At 37.1% G+C, this 19,168-nt stretch overlaps 2 protein-coding genes across 2 annotated transcripts; both read left to right on the top strand.

Moving 5' to 3' along the window:
• The first annotated feature begins 673 nt into the window (after positions 1-673).
• On the top strand, positions 674-9,018 carry LOC149051349 (adhesion G protein-coupled receptor L4-like). The gene is made up of 15 exons (XM_089213913.1): positions 674-893; positions 1,354-1,461; positions 1,919-2,003; positions 2,347-2,440; positions 2,739-2,788; positions 2,948-3,092; positions 3,558-3,652; positions 4,091-4,193; positions 4,863-5,013; positions 5,407-5,488; positions 5,774-5,840; positions 6,405-6,487; positions 6,717-6,837; positions 7,545-7,586; positions 7,693-9,018. The coding sequence occupies exons 1-15, from the start codon at positions 794-796 to the stop codon at positions 7,735-7,737; spliced, it is 1,371 nt and encodes a 456-aa protein (XP_089070039.1). The 5' UTR covers positions 674-793; the 3' UTR covers positions 7,738-9,018.
• An 8,171-nt stretch (positions 9,019-17,189) lies between these two features.
• Positions 17,190-19,087, top strand: LOC149051348 (uncharacterized). Its single transcript, XM_089213905.1, has 3 exons — positions 17,190-17,486; positions 18,203-18,463; positions 18,828-19,087. Exons 1-3 carry the CDS (start codon positions 17,477-17,479, stop codon positions 18,983-18,985), a joined length of 429 nt encoding a protein of 142 aa, XP_089070031.1. The 5' UTR covers positions 17,190-17,476; the 3' UTR covers positions 18,986-19,087.
• Positions 19,088-19,168: the final 81 nt, after the last annotated feature.

Here is a 19,168-nt window from a genome sequence, read left to right as displayed (position 1 = left end):
GAGGTGTCCTATTCTGGCAATGTACAGAAAACTTAACCCAAAGAAGATGAAAGATTTTCAGGTAATGCAGTTTGATAATGATAGTGCTTTTCCAGAATAGACGACACGAAAACTGTGTTAAATTATATTGTAGCCGGTAGCGAAAAAAAGCGAGGCACAATATCGCGATACAATACTTTACAGAATGGCTCCACGCTACGCAAGTAAACTAACCCGTAAACTCAATTGCTACAAGCTGTTTGAGAACTCGAATGAAATCCGAATCATCGGGCGTGCCAGCCATATGCATGTCGGGTATTCAAAGTATGCATCTAAAGTATCAAAAGATTTCGCAACATTAAAAATTTGCCATTAGCTGGATTTAACCCTTTAGCTCCCATAAGTGATAAAGACAGAATTTCTCCTTACAATATCAATACAATATCAAGCAGGCAAGCTACGAGAATAAAGAACAATATCAATTAGGGAAATATTACCTGATCCAATACCAAATTCTCTGAACTAGCATTACAAGAATTATGTAGCAGACAGTAAGGAGAATTACAAATGAGATCTTGGAAGTTAAAGTGTTCATGTAGTTTACCCAATCTCGAAGATTTTAATCTGTCAAAAACTAATGGCTCGTTACAACCTTTAAAACTTCAAGGGCAAAATTGATTGCAATGATAAAAATGAAATATAAAATAAATCACTCCAGGTACATATCGGCCAATAACTCTCCTTCGATTCTTATAAACAGGCCGCGTTCTCTTTACTCAAAAACATAACATCGTCCTGTACGAAGTATAACGGGATGCTCTCCACTCTGGTTCTCGAGGACTTCTTGAGGAGACACATTCAAGCACGTTTGAACACTACAGCTACCAACATTTCCTTCTCAAGCGAAGTTGCAGGTAAACCTTATGAAGAAAATGATGATGAAAATAAAAAAAACAAAAACAAAAACAAGCAAAAAAAAATTAACTTTACGGCTCCACTCAATGTCCACGCAGGCTTGTACCTTGTAGCCCTCGGCCATTGTTTCCTTTTTCCGTTTTGAATAATTTAGTTACTTAGCTTATCCTTTGTTCCAAATAGATAGTGTTACCTAATTTATAAACTAAATTCTACAAAATGATGTCTTTCTTCTTACCTGATATTGAGGAAAATGAAGTAATTATTGGAAAATTTTACTGGTTGAGTCTTACTTTAAGCTGGGACAAGACCAATCGCACTCAAGAAAATTTGATTGAAAATATATAGGGCTTAATATTCTACTATCGGACTAAATCGACACCCTAAAAACACGTATATCTAAATAGTCTTGAGATTACATGGATTTCTTTTTTTTTTCTGTATAACCCGTAATCGTAGATGTTTTTGCCAGTCGCCCTCACCGGGACAGGGGCAAAAAATTTCGTTTTGCTGATCCCAAAAACGAAAACTTCGCGGAAATTTCATATCGAAACGCCCAAGAGAATGGTGAGTATGTTAAGGCGTAATCTCAGTCAGTAATATCTGAACCCCTGATTAAATTTTTTTTGTTATCCGATGGCAGTGATATCATGGCGGAAGAGATAGATCGAGAAATAAGTGTGAAGAAAAGAAAAGGAAAAAAAAACAAAAACAAAAAAACACAGACTTATCTTTGAAATCGAGGCGCAAACAGTTCCACGGTGTAGTTCTGCCAAACATAGAATAAGAAAAGAGAGGAAGTAAACAAAATATCTTCGACCATGGGGAGGGGAGAGAGGATCAGTCGCTGCCTACAGAGAGTAAAGGAGGGGAGGGGTTGAACTATAGAAAATTGGCTGCCAATCAACCCAGTGAGGGAGGATCAATTAAATTCACAATCAAAACCCTCTGACAGCCCCTACACCAGGCGATAAATATTGACCGTTACCTTAGTTATCATTTCATTCAATTTAACTCCATCAAGGCTCAATGGTTGTAGGAGTAATGTACAAAAATCTTACCGAGCTGTTTATATCAGACAAGAAGACCAGAGGAACCAACAAAAAGAGGTTTGTATTTCAGCTGTAACAAAATCAAATACGTTTGTTAAATCAAGGTATAAAGACTACAGTAAAAAAAATAATGATAAATAAAAAACTAAAATGGACAACATCCTTAACATGTATGGCGAAGATAACAATCGCATCCAAACCTGCCTCGTGGTTTTAAATTATTGTCTCTTTTCAAAAACCAAGGCCCAGAAGTAGAGGTGAGCAAGCATTGACAACTTTTGCACGAGATCTTGATACATTTTACAATTTTTTGTGTTTCGAATAAATGCATTTACATATTTCTTTGCTTCAAAGCTATTTAAAATTTCATTTAGTATTTTTTTGTTGTTTTTGTTATCAGGGAGCTGAACTCCATACTCATGTCCGTTGAAATATACCCTGAGCCTGCAGATGTATTACTGGAGAACATCACCTTGGTTTTTAAACACATAAAGGTATCTACATCACCTCTACAATGAAAGGAGTTCACATTCGCCTTTCAAACCTTGTTCAATCTATAGCTTTCTCTAAGACAGTTTGCCTGACACGCGAAACATCGCTCTATAATCTCTAAACGATGGCCAATTCACATCATCAACTCAGCTGACAACGCTCAACCATCTCATGATATTAAGCTTGTGTATAAAAATCTTAGATTTCAAACTTTATATTTCCCATCAAGGGATTATAGAGTTTATGATATCTTGTTGCTATAAACTTCCTCTTGATTCGTACTTTTTAAATTTATTTCAGGCCGGTGGAAGAAGCAGAGAGTGTGTATTCTGGGACATGTTTGGAGATGGGTAAGGCTCGTTATTTTCGGCCAAAATTTACTTCTTGCACAATTACACGAGATGTCTTTCTACACCTACATGTATTGTGTTGGCCATTTAGAGAGCTTTATTATATTCTATACCCTGGAACTACAATAAACCACATGAATTTTTTTTTTTCGTATAAAGCCCCGAGGGTTGGTCAGCGCAAGGATGTTTCACCAGAATCATCAGCGAATCCCAAACGGAATGCAAGTGCAATCATTTAACTCACTTTGCTGTTCTAATGGATACTACTGCAAGTAAAGATGAAAATAATACAACGGATACAAAGGTATGAGTTTCATTTAGTGTTCTTTCCATGGTACATAATTGTATTAGTTGTCAGTATGTATCATGTCAACTTTATATTTTAATCAAACAAGGTACTTGCAAAGAAAATGCATTTGTAGTGTTAGTACTTCAAAAACCTTTGCTGTACAATTCGTTTGCTTGACATAAAAAATTGGCCATTATAAAGTGTTTCCAAAACATTCAGTTAGGAGTGCTGTGGCTTGAAAGAAAGAACACCCCTAAAAGTGTGTTGGGTCAATTGCACTCAGATACACTCAAGGAAGTGTATTTTTAGTTACTATCTGCCACTTATAAGGAGGTTCATGTGACACCCTGATTCCTATGAGCTTGGAATGTTCATTAAAAAATCAGTCTTTTTCGAAGTGTCCCTGAAGTTCAGGAGCATGGTTTTACGCTAAGGAAGTCCATTTAAAATGAAGGTCGTGTATTTCAATTGACTTCAAAGGAAGATGACAGGATATTAACAGTTCTTACACGTGTTGGGATGGCTCTATCGCTGGCTGGAGTTTCTGTAACAATCATCAGCTATATACGGCTAACGTAGGTCTACTTTAGTTATATAGTATAACTTGCGAACTAAAAATTGCTCAAGGTATTGGTCAATTTAGCATGAAGGATGTGGTCTTTTTTATTGTGTCGTCTGATAGTCCAGGTGAGAGTAAAGAACCCTTTGGTTGACAAAGACTGACGTGTAATCAATCTGAATAAACCTGGGAGGTAGGGTAACCTGACGGTGGTTTCAAACATTCTGTCGGTCAAATTAACTAAACTGAGACAAAATAGCCCACAAATTAAAAAAGGAAGTCAGCTGTGAATTTTGCACAAGGTAGACAGAGAGTTAAGAGCGAAGGACATCACCAGCACATTAGATATGAATTTATTGAGGTAAGTTTTCTCTTCCTTCATTTCCTCAGTTGAATCTTCTTCCTTTTGGTTTTCACATTTCCTAACACGGCTATTTATTTTGGGCTTCTGTAGAGACAGGCAAGCACCCATGTCCCATATTCGGGTGGGACTAACATCTTGCATTGGAGCTGGACACATTGTCTTCTTTGCTGGGATTGATGCCACAGAAAACAAGGTGAGAGTTGGAGCAGAATGTTTTACATCTTTATTACACCTATTTTGAAATCACTGGTGGTCCCTGTAATCTGACTGGCTCTAATTAGTGCGATTTATGCACGAATCGCACCATTTCTTGTTTTAAATCACATCTTTTTCCCAGCCAATGAGAAGGCTACGCTAAAAACAAAACATCCAAACAGATTTCAAGGCTTGTTTAAAGTAACCAATCAAATTGCAGTAAAATTTGAGACAAAGAGTATCACGTGGTAAATTTTCCTTCTTTTGTTTCCTAAACTGTTACTTTTTCCCTCCAAAAAATGGATGAATTTAATTTCAAACTAGCTCAGTACTGCATCAATAAATTTTTTTAATTTACCAAGTCCTGTATTTGAGCGATTTCAAAATGGATATAATAAAGTGGTAATTGGACCTCGTGTCGTGCAATTTTGGTCTGAAATCATACTTGTGATTTCAAATCCAACTCGCGCTGCGCGCTCGTTCAATTCTGAAATCACGCCTTTGATTTCAGCCCAAGTTGCACTCCACTCAGTTCAATTAACATTATTTATCCTTCGGTGTTTTTTTTTTTTTTTTTTTTTTAAGATAAGCTTGACTGAGCTGTTTCTTTTTTCTGATAAATTCTCGCTTATCAGTACATCAGCCTATTGATGATGATTCCTTACAGGCTGCCTGTGTCACAGTTGCTGCTCTCATGCAGTACTTCCTGATGGCAGCTTTCTGCTGGATACTTGTCGAGGGAGCTTGCATTTACGTATTTGTTGTAAAGGTGTACAACATCAACTATAAAATATGTCGCTTTCATGGCCTTTGTTGGGGTAAGTAAAGCTACTTCTTAAGATGTGACAATATTGAATCCTATTGAAAACCAGGCCACTATCATAAATCCAATAAAGCAAAGCAGTTTTCAACCGAAACATATATATATATATATATATATATATATATATATATATAGATATATAGATATATATACAATGGTGTTTTTCCTTAGTTTTATGCTTTTATGCAATGTTTCAATACAAAAGTCGGATTGACCATCAATGCTAACCATAAAATAGTCAATTATTAAATGAATAATTATTATTTATGATAAAGCGAAAATAATGTCATTAAACTATTTTAAAAGTAGATATCGTGGCCCTAGAAATTATCTAGTATTTCTTATTGTCAACCGTACCAGCTTTATTAATTGCGCACTTTTGTTTTAGGACTTCCTGCGGTTATAGTTACTGCATCTTTAGGTATCGTTGCAGGAGAAGATGGAATCGAGAATTATGTCAGTGATCAGTAGTAAGTTTGAAATTTTACCTACTACATCCTCTCTATGGACCCGGAAGTATCGCTGCGGATATGTGCCATATGTGCCAGCCACCTGAACGGGGAAGAACCAGGGGAAGGGTTGTGAGCGCCCCTCTGGTAATCTTCTTCACGTCGAATGTGTGGATCGAAACTAAGTCGTCTATCTTTTTCTTTTTTTTCTTCCTTTGGCCTTTCTCTCTTTTCAATTTCTATTCCTTGTTTTATTGATACATTTATCCATTCATCCATTATTTTCTTTTTGTTCTAAACCCCAAGCTGCTGGATATCTTCAAGAAACAAAATCATCTGGATTTTTGTTTCCTTTGTTGGACTAATCGAACTTGTATGTGTTGAAACTTCTTTTTAAAAATTATTTAGCACTTTAATCTAAAATATATTTTGATACGTCTTGTCAGATTTCCAATAAGTCTATCAGAGTCTTCCTTCGTCAACATTCCACAAAAAATGCCAAAACATAAACGAAAGTGGTCAATCTCATCCCGTTTACAGATCCTCCTTTGGTTTTAAGTAAGGCATCATGACCCAGTCAAGGATTTCTTTTTTCTTTTTATAAAGAAGAAACAGACAGGAGGAATCTATTGATCCATCCACTAAACCACAAAGTGTCTTGAGAACGAATTTATATTCCCAAAGCTGTATAATAGCAAATGGCTTAGGGACTTAAGCTATTTGACCTATTTTTCAAAATGTACTCCAGTTACTTCCCATACTCTTGTGCCGAAACATTTCTTATTGAAAATCCTAATTAGTGGAGTCGACATCACTCTTAGCTGCCGCCCCTTTTTCCCGCTTCTGTTTTTTTTTTTTTTTTCTCATATTTTATACCATTCCTGATGGACAATATACAAAAATTAAATAACATGTTTTCCTATTATTGCTTGTAAAGATTAATATCGCGATCCTCGTGCGAGTTATCAAGGAAATTATCACAATCCAACATGTGAAAGACAACCAGAGTGAGCAGATCAGGTAGGATGAACATTTCCCTCTTCCTATGAATCACACGATCCTTTCAACAAAGCTGTTCCCAACAGAATGCCAGATACTTGACACAAATGAACGTCATAATGGTATAGCACATTATTGAGTACTGTAGCTCCGTTTTTGGACGTCCGATTGCGAAATCCGACGGTCTGGGGTTTGTTTCCCTGAGGAATCGAGTTTTCAGGTTGAATACAAATCTCTTTTTCTCCTTCAGGGTTGGTGTTCGAGCATGCGTGGTGTTGACTCCGTTGCTTGGAGTTACGTGGCTGATTGGTTTCTTGTCGCCGTTGCACATTGCGTTTTCTTACATGTTTGTCATCCTAAACTCTACACAGGTAAAGTACAAAGCTAAGGGCTGATGCGCCTGAGGTGCTATTTCTAGAGGAATGTTAAGGCGTATTTCCAAGAAGATGATTATCAAACTTTCAAAATGAGTAAGGTGTAACTCAGATTAACTTTCTGATTCAGAAACTTTTAAAGTTAATGTTAAGCACAGAGAGAACTTAAAGCGAGAAAATTAGTTAAATTAGGTTGTGATGGCCTATCTCTAAAACTATAGACCTGCTAAAACCTCTGAAGTACCAAGATACCATTAATTCTTACGCTTAGAGTGCCCTTAATTAGATCAGGCTTAGCTGATAGCCGATAGAAAAGAATGACTGAAAATAAAAAGAAGTGTGGGACCGTTAATTTTACGAGAAGACTCTGGTGAAAAAAAAAGAAAACTAACCCTTTAACTCTCATGAGTGATCAAGACAGAATTTTTCCTTACAATATTAATACAGTATCAAGCAGACAGGTCACGAGAATGAAGAAAAACATTAATTAGGGTATTACTAGTTGATCCAATACCAAATTCTCCAAATTAAAATCACAAGCACTATATAGCAGAGAGTAAGGAGAATTACCAATGAGATTTTGGGAGTTAAAAGGGTTAATGTTCCTTTGACGTTTTTCTAACCTACAGGTTTTTTCTTTTTTTTCAATTAACTATTTATTTATTTATCTGCTTATCTATTTACTGGACCCCTTTTTTCGGCAGGGTTTCACGATTTTCTTCTTTCACTGCTTGAGAAATAATGAGGTATGGATAAATTTGAGTCTTCATGATCTGCACGTCTTCAACAGGAAAAAAAATGTTTGCTAGCGAAAGGAAAGTATCTAATTAGTGCCTCAAATTCCTCACTTAGATAAGAGAACGTTTCAAAAGAAGACTTCGACAAGCACAAAATTAAACCCCAAATGGGAAAGGCAAAGTCTGTGAAGCCAGTCGGAGTCGAGATAGATGCTCAAACTTCAGAGTTACAATGAACCATGATATATGCACTTGGAGATTTCTAAGTAGATACTGAACTTACGTTTACCTTTGACCAAAACTATGGAGAAATTCACCATCCCCACAGATTGTCAGCGGCTCAATTTAGTTATCGTCTTCGAGAGGATCCCACAGTTTTAAGAGGGTATTAGTCGTCGCCATAAAAAAAAAAAAATTGTTTGACATCGAGGGAGGGTAATTTCACAGAGTCTTATGAAGGGGTGTGGCAACCAAAATCGTTCCAACCCCCCTCAACACGGCGCAGTATCATGCTCAAAATCGGACAGTGGTATAGGAGAGATTACGAGTCATGTCTGTAAAACTGGACAATGCACATCAGCTGGAATTATAGCATTATAAATTCTTTTGGCTGAAGTGTATTTTTTCGCAAGTTTAGTCATAGTTGTGATAAATTGGTTACATTACTTTCGGTTGTCCAATGTTCAGCAATCGTTTAAGCTGTTTACTCATTAAATGCACCCCTGCTTTGCAATTATTCGATTTTGTTTATAACTCGTGTGATTATAACCCAGACGGGATTACAATCATCCTCGTTATCATCAGAAATTTCGCAAGTGCTTAGGAGTCCGTCTGCTATACAACTCTTAAGTCGTTAGTTTGGAGACTTAGGTATTGAATCAACTAATTATCCTTTCATTGAAATTTTCTTCATTTTCCTTTCTTAATTTATCTGAATACTGTATTGGTATTGTAAGGAGAAGTTATTTCTTGGTCAGTGGTGCGAGTCAGAGGGTAACTGCTGTACCTGAGAAATTTTTTCAGCCAATGTAAGCTTCGTGCTCTACTTTTTCGACTTTTTTGGAGATTTTTTTAATTAAATGTCTTGGTTCATGATATGTGACGATTTCTATATAATTATATGATTAAGTATTCAAGATTTAGCTCTAAGATTGAGATGACAGAAACGCTTTTGAGTTTTTTTAAAGTAGTAAATCTTAAGATCTGCAAACAGGCATTAGGCATATGAATTAACTTAGATACAACTGATGTTATTAAGCAGAACACTCAATTCAGTGTGTAGAATGTAACATACAGATGATGATAACAATTTCATTAGGCTATTACACTTTGGTTATATAACCATGCAGATACAACCGCTGCATGTTCATCCTTTTTTCATAAACACGTGATAATGCAAATAGAAATTAAAAAGGATAATAAAAATGTTATAACCATGCGATGCAACTGTTGCACGTTCATTATTTTTTTCATAAACACCATTATGATTCAAATAATCTAAAAAACAAATTATCTTAGCTGCTAGCAAAGCGAATGGGCTAGAGAAAACGAGAAGAGACTGGAAACACCTCTTGGGCACCCCAGGACCTCACCATCCTTATTTCCTCACTCGCTTCCTTTTAAAACTTAAAATTGACCGTCGCATTAAAAAAAAGGAATACATTTCTAAACATCAGTACCATGTGGGAATTCTGAATATAAGAACATAGAAACAAAATGGGAGGAAAGGGAGGGAGGGGTGGTACTATCACAGGTCTTTAATATGAGCTAGGTTTTAACCACGAGAGCACCGGACAATCGTGCTATACGTCATCTCACCGATTTCAATGAAAATAAGTCAGTTTAAAGGGTCTACCCCAAAACTCAAAAAGAAAAACTGGTTTCTGTTTTGGTTTTTTCAGGGGGAGAGATAGAAACCCCCCCCCCCCCGATTTTTCTTGGTTTTCACCAAGAAAATCGCTTCAAAATAGGTAAAATGCATGAAGCTCTCACTGCGATGGTATTTAATCAATTACTCTGAGAGTTTGCACACATATTTTTACATCCTTAGTTAATGTCCGCCACAAGTATCAGTCAAATTGATTGTCGGCTTGTAAATCAACAGAGGCAAATATACGACTGTGTTTTTAGACATTTCGATTCATCCAAATATTTGACAACTTTGAGGTCAAATATCTCCCGTTGCCAGAAAGCTACAACACTAATCTTAATTATCCTTTATAACCCATTATTTCATCTCTGAAAACCATGAAAAAAATCATTTAGCTTTTGTACGGCACAAAACATTCATTGTTTATCATTATCATTGCTCATTTTAGGAGATTTTAAAGTCACATGCTGCATGTTGGTTGATATCACTGCAAGTTCCAGTGTGCTACAACTTCGGCTTTTACAGACGAGAAATTCTGCACTCTCTCTTGAGAGCAAATATCAATAGTTATATCAGACTAAAAACTGTGCTTCTAGCCCTAACTTATATATGTCAGTCCTTTCTCTTAACCTAATATTGATAAAGTTCGCAGGAAGATAGATATATGGACATAAACAAAACACCTTCAATAACATAAGTGGGCTGTTGGAGACCTCAAAGTTCGTAGGGTCTATTTTATCACCTGGGATTAATCCTCTATTGTTGAGGGTAGTTATACGGGAACGAGGGAAAAATCCCTGAATTTTGCTTTTAAGGTGTAATGAAGTATTTTGTCGAATACGAGTTGTAAATAAAGAACTTAAGCAAAGCTACGCGAGAGCAACGTAGCATGAGTACCTACGAATATCAAAATGAATTTACTTTAGGTGTTGTAAAGTAACAATAGCTTGCTATTGTTACTTTACACAGCTGATTAGACCTTAAAGTTAACAAATTCTTTACAACTTACGATTCACTCCAATAACGATGAGCTAAATACCTTTACTTCCTTCTTTAATTACATGTTGCAGTTCTCAAAATCTCCAGCCAGTTTGGATAAATTAAATTCTTTGCCATCTTATAGGCCTCACTTATTTTCTGCAGTGTATGGTGGGTTTAAAGGAGCGTTTGCATGTTGCGTGTTTCCAAATCCGTTTAAATCTAGAATTCATTCGCCGTTCAGTATTTTAAGCTCTGCCCAAAAGAACGGTAAAGTTACGATATTATTGCCTACGAGACTTGACATATTTTTGTTCTTAAATTGTTTAATTGCGTGACAGTGAAGTCTTTGGTATTTGCCTATCAATAGCATTAGATTAAATTTCTCCACAAATTTGCCTTTGATTGCTATTCTTATGCGAAAGCTAGTTAACGTAGTGCTTTGAAGAGTGTTTGTGAGTTTCGTGCAATAAAGTTATGTTTGTCATTAAAGCCTCTTCGTTTCCGTAAAATCCTGTTAGATATTATGCAAAAACAATAACATAGTGCGTTCTAGTCAAAAGAGAGTTTATGGTGTCCAGAATTCACGGCTGTCTACTACAATTCGACATTGCTGTATTTTTTTGTTACAAAGAAAAGTGGTACGAATGCAAAGAGGTTAATTAACAGCTCTGATAAATGCCAAATTAGAGACAGAAGGAGGACTTGGTTAGGATATGGTTTGTATACTGGTCATATAGAATGGGTATTTGATATGCATTATATGTATGGGTATACGTAATGTAAAATATATACACGTAACTTGGAATGTCTACATAATTTGGCACAAAGGATAAACCATTCCCCACACCAAGCGAAAAGACTTGGATTCAAGCCCTAGTACTAGCAATATATTTTTTTAATATATACTTTTCATTCTCTGATGACAGTGAAACAAAATTAAGTCGTTTGTTTATTTTATGTTTTTTTTTCTAAGAGCACGGTAACGAATCCTGCATTCTGATTGCTTCTTGGTGCCGTCCGCATTTTTTTTTCTCTGCCCACGTGAGTCGTGGGTCGCCGAGTACATCCCTAGCTTCGTTACTATTTTCATGAATATAACTTGTTTTTCCGGCTGGACATATTTTCAAGCAAAGTGTTTTTAAGCAATTCAAGCCAATTATTAAATTATTAATCGTCTCTTTTCTCTCTCTCAAATCACTTTGGATGCTAGCGACAACTTGTTTATAAAATGAATTTGTCTTCGTAAATGTGATATTATAAAATTGGTTGAGACGCGGCCTAAAAACCGTTTCTAATTGGATTGAATCCTTCACCAACTCATAGAGTAAAAACTGTGAAGCATTTGTTTATAAAAGGCCACTTCCGAGTTCTCACGGTTCAGTGATCTGGTACCGAAATTACGGTGCAAGGACTAGACTAGGTGCGAAGTGGTTCTCGTCGGTACAACGAATAAAGAGTCGTGGTGGTAAAAATGAAAGAAAATTTTTGGTGTCATTATAGAACCGTAGCGAGGACTTACTGTACTTTGCGAAACGAAATTGTAGTTTGTGACACAACATAGGCACGCGAGCTGTGGAATGTTGGGGAAGTGGTACTAGAAATTTGCCTTCACTTGTTTGTAATTTCTCCTCCAATAGTTTTCTGCGGTCTTTGGTAGGCTTGAGTCGATTGTGCTCGTAAAACTGGCATATTATGCTCCTAGCACTGCTCAAAATTTATGAAATTTTTGCCCGAGTTATGCTCGTTTCTCTAAATTATGCTCCTGGCATCAGAATTATGCTACTTGATTTTAAGCAAAATAAAGGCAGATCACCGGGGTAAACACAAAACAAACAGCAACTGATTACTTATCTGGTGACTGCAGCCCATTATTTTAATAAACCAATTATCAAACATTGTGTCGTTGCACGTTTCCCCTAAATTTGTTCCTCAGAATCGATAAACATGCTGCTCATCATTTTTCAATCAATGGAGCTTCTTAAGTCAAAGTAAGGACGCAGAGTAATACGCTTATCAGCGTTTATTGTACAGAAGCATAACACAAACCCGAATATAATCTCCTGGAGCATAGTCTTGCGAATCGTTGAGAGAGGAGTTAATTACAGACATTGCCCGAAGAACTAAAAGTGTTCGACGAGGTGGACGCCATCTTTTATCTTGGATCTCAGTCAACTCGCTAGCGAGTCGTACGGGTAGGGCCTGAAACCGAGAAACGTTACAACGACCGCAGTGAATTCACCGTAAGCGCAATTCATTATTAGCAACAACATTTTAGAAAGATAATTCAGTCAAGAGAAGTATATTCAATACAAAATTACTGAAATTGTTCACATCGTGGAAGTAAAAATGCAGATTATGCCGGTAGTGCTTTTCTTTGAAAAAAGTTTAAAATTATGCTCGTTTTGCCAAATTATGCTAAAAATTATGCTGGCACAATCGACTCAAGCCTAGCCTTTGGCACAGGAGGCAACTTTGACCTGCTTCATTGCGGCAGCTTCTTGCATGAATCAAACAGAGCTGCGTTACTTTTTTCCCCTTTGCCGCCATCACTTCACGTAATGCCTCTCTCTTTTTTTTTTTGCTCTTCCACTATGAGATTTTCAAGAGTTTTCGCTTGTTTCTCTACCACTGCACTTTATTCCTCATACCGATGAAAGCGACTTCGCACTTACCCTCGTCCTCAGGCCGTAATTTCGGTACAATATCGCTGAACCGCGAGAACTCAGAAGTGGGCTATTAAATTCATCGGTTGAATTTGATTCATTCGATATCTGATCGAAATCTCTCAAACAATGTTTTCGTTGTAAAACGGTGAGCGGAGTCTTCAGTCCCAATAAAAATAGCTTTTAGGAAGTCTTTGTAAGTCTGTTGAAGTTGGTCATCTGTCTACCACGATAGTTTAATCTTAAGGTTTTTTTTTTTTTTCCCACAAGTGAAAGCCCATTAATAAGTTAAAAGATAACACCTACTGTATTAATATGAAGTAATGCATTGCGTGCTAAATTGTCGAGTCACGAAGGAGAATTGTAGAACAGACGATAACCGCTTGTACGACCAGGTTTACATATGGATAAAAACATACTGGATGAATCATAGACGCCTCTAGTGGATATATAACTTTATGTCATTGATTTATTGTGGATGGATCGATTGAGGCAAGAGTCTTCGAGTTGGATCAAGAGTCTTCGAGTGAGATCAGGAGGAATGAACAGAATACCCTATGCTTTCGCAAGCATGATTCATGCTGTGATGTTCCTTCTTGGTAAGAATTATCAAACACCGATTAATGTTATCGTTATTTCGATTGACCCGACGTAGAGGTAACTATCAGTTTAAAGTTTGTTAATCGTTTGTTGGAACGTCAAGCGAAAAAAACGGGTTCTTAATTTTCTAATTTCCTCTGTCAAATTATGTCAAATACTGACAAAAGCTACACTCTTAATTTGAAACTCCTTCAGGTACAAAATGAAATATGCAAATATGTAAGAAAATTTCTAATTTTATAGATCAGTACCGCCCTTAAAAGTCAATTAATAACGAAAGGCAGAGTCAAAACATCTGATAAAACACCTTGAGTTTTTAGTATTATGCTAACGACCAAAACGGACATGCTACCGAAGCAGAACTTGCAGTAGTCTTACAAGTCAAAAACACCTCTACAAAGAGGATACAACGCTACCTAAATATCGTTTAGAAGTGTACTTAGTCGATCGCCTTTATTATTCCGCGAGAAGTGGGAGGGTCTTCGAAAAGGCGAGGCTACATTTTCCTTAGCGATCGATTTGAACCACACGATTTTATTATTTTAGAAGCAGTCGGTATAATCTTCGTTCGCTTTTCAGAACAAGGCACTGTAGGAAAGCGCCGTGAACTGCGTCAACCAGATGTTGTCTGTCAAGCTTCTAAATGTCAGCTAAAAAATATGTAACTTAACAAAAGGTACAGTCTAACGGTGCTTGGGGTCGAAAAGATTTCCTCATGATGATTACAAAAAAAAAAAAAAAAAGGCTTGGAAATAAGACTCATTTTTCTCACGGCAATAAACGCATCGAATAGGCTTTATGCTTAAACACGTGCTATCTAAATACGTGAGGCTTAGTTCGAACCCAAAATGACGAGCATCTTGGATGTAAATAAAATTTGAAATCTGCGCAAGCTATACGATCAAGGAATAAAAGGGGGTAAGTTTCTAAAGAAACTTTGGTGCTGCGTCGGTAGGAGAGTATAACAGGTAATTTAGTGTTAACAAATGAGTTGAAAACGTCGAGCGTTAGACCTTCGTCAGAGCGATTGGAGGAATTGTGGGTTGTCTGTGTGTTTATATGCAGAAAGTGGAGCTACACCATTGATTGGAAAATGGTAACGAGAAAACAGGAATAAATTAGTTGAATGATAAGCGCGAGTTGATTCCATGCGGATTAAGGATGCCGATTTGGAAGATAAATTTTTGTTCTAGGGTTTTGCGGCTTTCAGAGCTGCCTAGATGTAAGGAAAGGCCGCAGACTCCCACATGCTGTTTAGAATGATTAGTGAGATTAAAGTGTCTAGCGACTGGTTTGGATGCGTCCGTGTCATTTCTTTTCACGTTGCGAAGGTGTTCTCGGAATCGGTCACCTAGTCGTCTTCCTGTGTCGCCGATGTATAACTTATTGCAACAAGATCTTATAACTAAACAATAATTTGCGGCCATTGCTAAAAATCTCACCATCACCACTCCTAGAACTTCGTGTATTTACTTTTTACCTAAAATCCACAAACCTAAAAACCTAGGTCGACCCATCGTTTCTGCCTGCAGTTGTCCCACCGAACGTATTTCCAGCTATTTGGAAAAAATTATGGCACCTATCGTCAAAACTTTACTGTCTTACATTAAGGACAGCTAACACGCACTTGAAATTTTTCGCGACTTCAGTTTCCTCGGTCAAAACAAACTTATTTTCACTATAAATATAACAACTCTCTAAACTGTCATTCCCAATGACGAAGGTCTCCGGGCCCTCAAACATTTTTTCCATCATCCCACTGTTAACCAGTACTCACACTTAATTGGTTTTCATTCGGTGGTAACTATTACAAACAAACTAATAACGTGGCTATGGGTACTAAAATGGGACCCAGCTACGCCAATCTTTTCGTAGGTTTTATCGAAAATCAATTTTTTACTCAATACCACAGCCCAAAACCTGAACTCTACGGCCGTTACATTGGCGATTGTATCGGCGCTACCTCCTCTACAAGAGAGGAGCTCACTAAATTTACAACCGCCGTCAATTCCTTTTATCCGGCTCTTAAATATACCTGGGAAATTTCCGACACTTCTTTGGCTTTTCTAAACATCAAAATTTCAGTTGAAGGCAACGGTTTATGCACTAGTGTTTAGTTACTCGTGGTATTCATCTTCACATCCAGCACACGTCAAGAACTCCATACCTTTATCACAGTTTCTCAGACCTCGTCGTTTATGCGGTGACGACTCTGATTTTTCCGAAAAATCAGAGGCAATATGCCAGTTTCTCGATAAACGTGGCTATCCTGTTTCTGTCGTTCAAGTGGGTCACCACCGTGCCCAACAAATGGATCGACAGTCAGCATTACAAACAGCTGAGAAGGAAAACACTGACAACATTCCATTTACTCTCACATTTCACCCTCACAACCACGCAGTTTAATCTATCATTCTTAAAAATTTTAAATTACTCCAAAACGATTTAGAGACTGGCACTATCTTTCCGCAACCCTCACTTATTTCATTCAAACGCGACAAAAACATTGGCAACTTTTTAGTCAGGAGTTTATTTAAAACCAGTGACCAATCTGGAACTTTCAAATGCGCTCGCTCACGATGAAAAATTGAAGTCTCGATAAAAACATTTTCAGGTGTTACATTAATTCTAATGAATAAAAGAGGTAATTGCTAGCCAAGAATAACAACAATGTGAAAAACACGTTAATCAAACCGAGATCACAGGCTTCACGATACTTTAGCGTAGCTCCAAATAAAATCTCTCAGACTAACAACTCATTCCACCGCTATAGCAGTATATAACATTTGCTGTTTCTACATGGTTTGCCAGCTGATTGCTTTATAAGCCGATTATTTGTCATTTTTTGTGTAATTTGGTTTTTCCTATGTAATAATTTCGCTATTCCTATTATATTTTTTGCGTTCGAGAGAACGTTTACTCTCCGTGTGGCTTCTTTCTGGATGCTGTGCACTTTCATGGATTGGGTGCTATCTCAGTGGACTGGCTGACCACTAACCTCGATTTCATGCGAAAGCTTTGAATCCTGCGTGCTGGCTAGATGAAGCCCTTGCCATCTGGATGCCATATACGATATGTAGATGAATTGTTACCAGTTGATCATTCGAAATGACCACTGAATCGGACCATTCGAAATGATAATAGATCGGAACTGTGCGCCACGCAACCATCAGATATTCGTAGGTTTGAACACACCGCTAGATCGATGGTTCTTTAGTAGTCAATGATTATTACTAGTTGTTATTGGCATCCTTTCCATTTAAGGTAACATTTTTTCCTTTCCTATCCTGCAGTTGTTCAAAGCAGCTGGGCAATGGCAGAACGAAGTAAGTTCCTTGCTATCAGCTAGCTTGAGCAGAGTAAAAAAAATATGAATGAATAAGATAAATCTCAAGTGGGTTAGTGGACTGTTAACTGGTCAATTCATTCCACTTTGTCCAATAGCTAAGTGTTCATTTACTTTATTTCGCTGCAATGTTAAATTTCCTGCAGATCGTGAGTGTGGAACTGCTCCGTTCTTGAAGCAGAGTGAATGTACTGGTTCCAACTGCATAGGACTTCTTAAGAGTAGATGGCACAGGATAAAATGCTTTCCGTTCTCCACCAGCGGTAGCAAAGGGTTATGCTCTAATTGGTGCCATGAAGGAGGGACATCGACTCAGCCTTGCTTTAATGCATTTCATAAATTTTCTTCAGATCAAATCTATTTCAACAACAGCGACGAAAAACTCAAATTTGAAGTAGTACACTGCAGATCTTTCGAGTTTAAAATCAGGTTAAAATCGATGGATCCCAGTAAGTATTTTACTACACTTTTTCTGTTTGGTCCTTTCTACTTTGTTGTTTTATTTCTTCTTCTTTTTTTTCTTCTTGTTATTATTATTATTATTATTATTATTGTTGTCTTTATTATTATAATTTTTGTCATCATTATTATTATTACTATTACTATTATAATTTTTTTGCGATCATTTGGGATGCTAAGGGAAGAGAAAGCCAAAAAAACAATTCCAGGCCTTAATTCCGTTCACCTTTAGCATAACTATAACTGTTTAGCGATGCCAGTTATGAACCGTGTTTTTGCAACACCTTATCAGTCAGAAAAGACAGGAAGACTGCAAGCTTATGTTAGGCGTTAAATTTTGCTTACAATATTTGCTTTTGCCCAGTGTCTATTATAATGCTTATATGAACCGGAAATTTTTGATCCTGGATGTTCTCTAGGAACTAAGGGATGTCCAAACCATCATGGCATCCAGTGATGATCACATGCAACATGTCTGTTTTCAACTGTTTATTAAATCGATGTTAATCTTGTACATCCTGCGCTAAAGTATATTCAAAACCTCACATCTGTAAGCTGCTCAGAATTCTACAGCCAAACAGTGTAATTTTCAATTGAGTAGACGTAGTCAAACCCCTTTAAAATTCCTAATATAAAGTACGAATACCACTTAGCGTCAGTCCTTTTGCTTGATATAATTTTGATTCTACGCTTTTTATCGCCTTAGCTTTTATTGCAAACACAACTGAAGGAAAAAACGTTGCAACTCAACCAAACATCAATTTAACCATCAAGTATGCAAAACAGCTGTTTAGAACTTCAATCCAAAGCATTTGGTCCGACGATTCACGCACATATTCATCAAAGGATAAAAAACTGGAGGATACTGTCTTTACTGCGTACATCTTTGAAGAAATTATATTAAGAACTGCCAGAAAGTGGCTGCACGTTACAAATCCCGAATTCGTTGATGTCGATGAAGATCTGAGTAAGTGCAAAATAGTCTTCCCTCTTTTTTTCCGAAATGAGCTTCATCATGTACGAGTTCAGGCAAGCGATACTTGTACGGTAAGAGCCAGCAGCACTATCCTTTAATCAAACTAAAAAGAAGGAAAATTCTGATATTTCTTCGTCTGCAGTTTTAGAAGCATGAACTGTGGCTTGCAATGCTATAATCTGGGAATGACTGCACGCAAAATCATAAGTTGGGGGAAATGCAACTGAATAAATTCTAGTCATGCGGGTCATTGCACGTACTGAGCACTCACATGCCGTTGTACTCTGTAGGCAAGTGAAATATATGTTGACGCTGTAGCATTCGCATCACATATTTTTCTTTTTTATCAATATAGACTTTCGAGTTAGACGCAATGCCCTCCAGAGAGGAGATGACTTTCTGCTTAATGGAAGCAGTCGGGGGAATTTTATTAAGATTCCCTTTGCTAATCCGGATAGAGGTAAAAACCCTTCCTTGTTTTTAGTCAATTTATTTCAAGGCAATTGCCCATAATTTCTTGGTCAATTCCTCAGTGGAGATGGCATCATTCCGACGTGCAATACCAGATTTGCAATATGCACTAGTGTGCACTTAATGCAGGGAGTTCTTGTTTTCTTTTTCCCATATGCACTAGTGTGCACTTAATACAGTGAGTTCTTGTTTTCTTTTTACCTTTTTCCCTCCATCTTAATCCAA

Source organism: Pocillopora damicornis, chromosome 1, assembly GCF_964200805.1.
Source record: "Pocillopora damicornis chromosome 1, jaPocDami1.2, whole genome shotgun sequence".
NCBI lineage: Eukaryota > Metazoa > Cnidaria > Anthozoa > Scleractinia > Pocilloporidae > Pocillopora > Pocillopora damicornis.
Note: the sequence above shows the minus strand (reverse complement) of the source record. Positions and strands in the feature narration are given on the sequence as shown.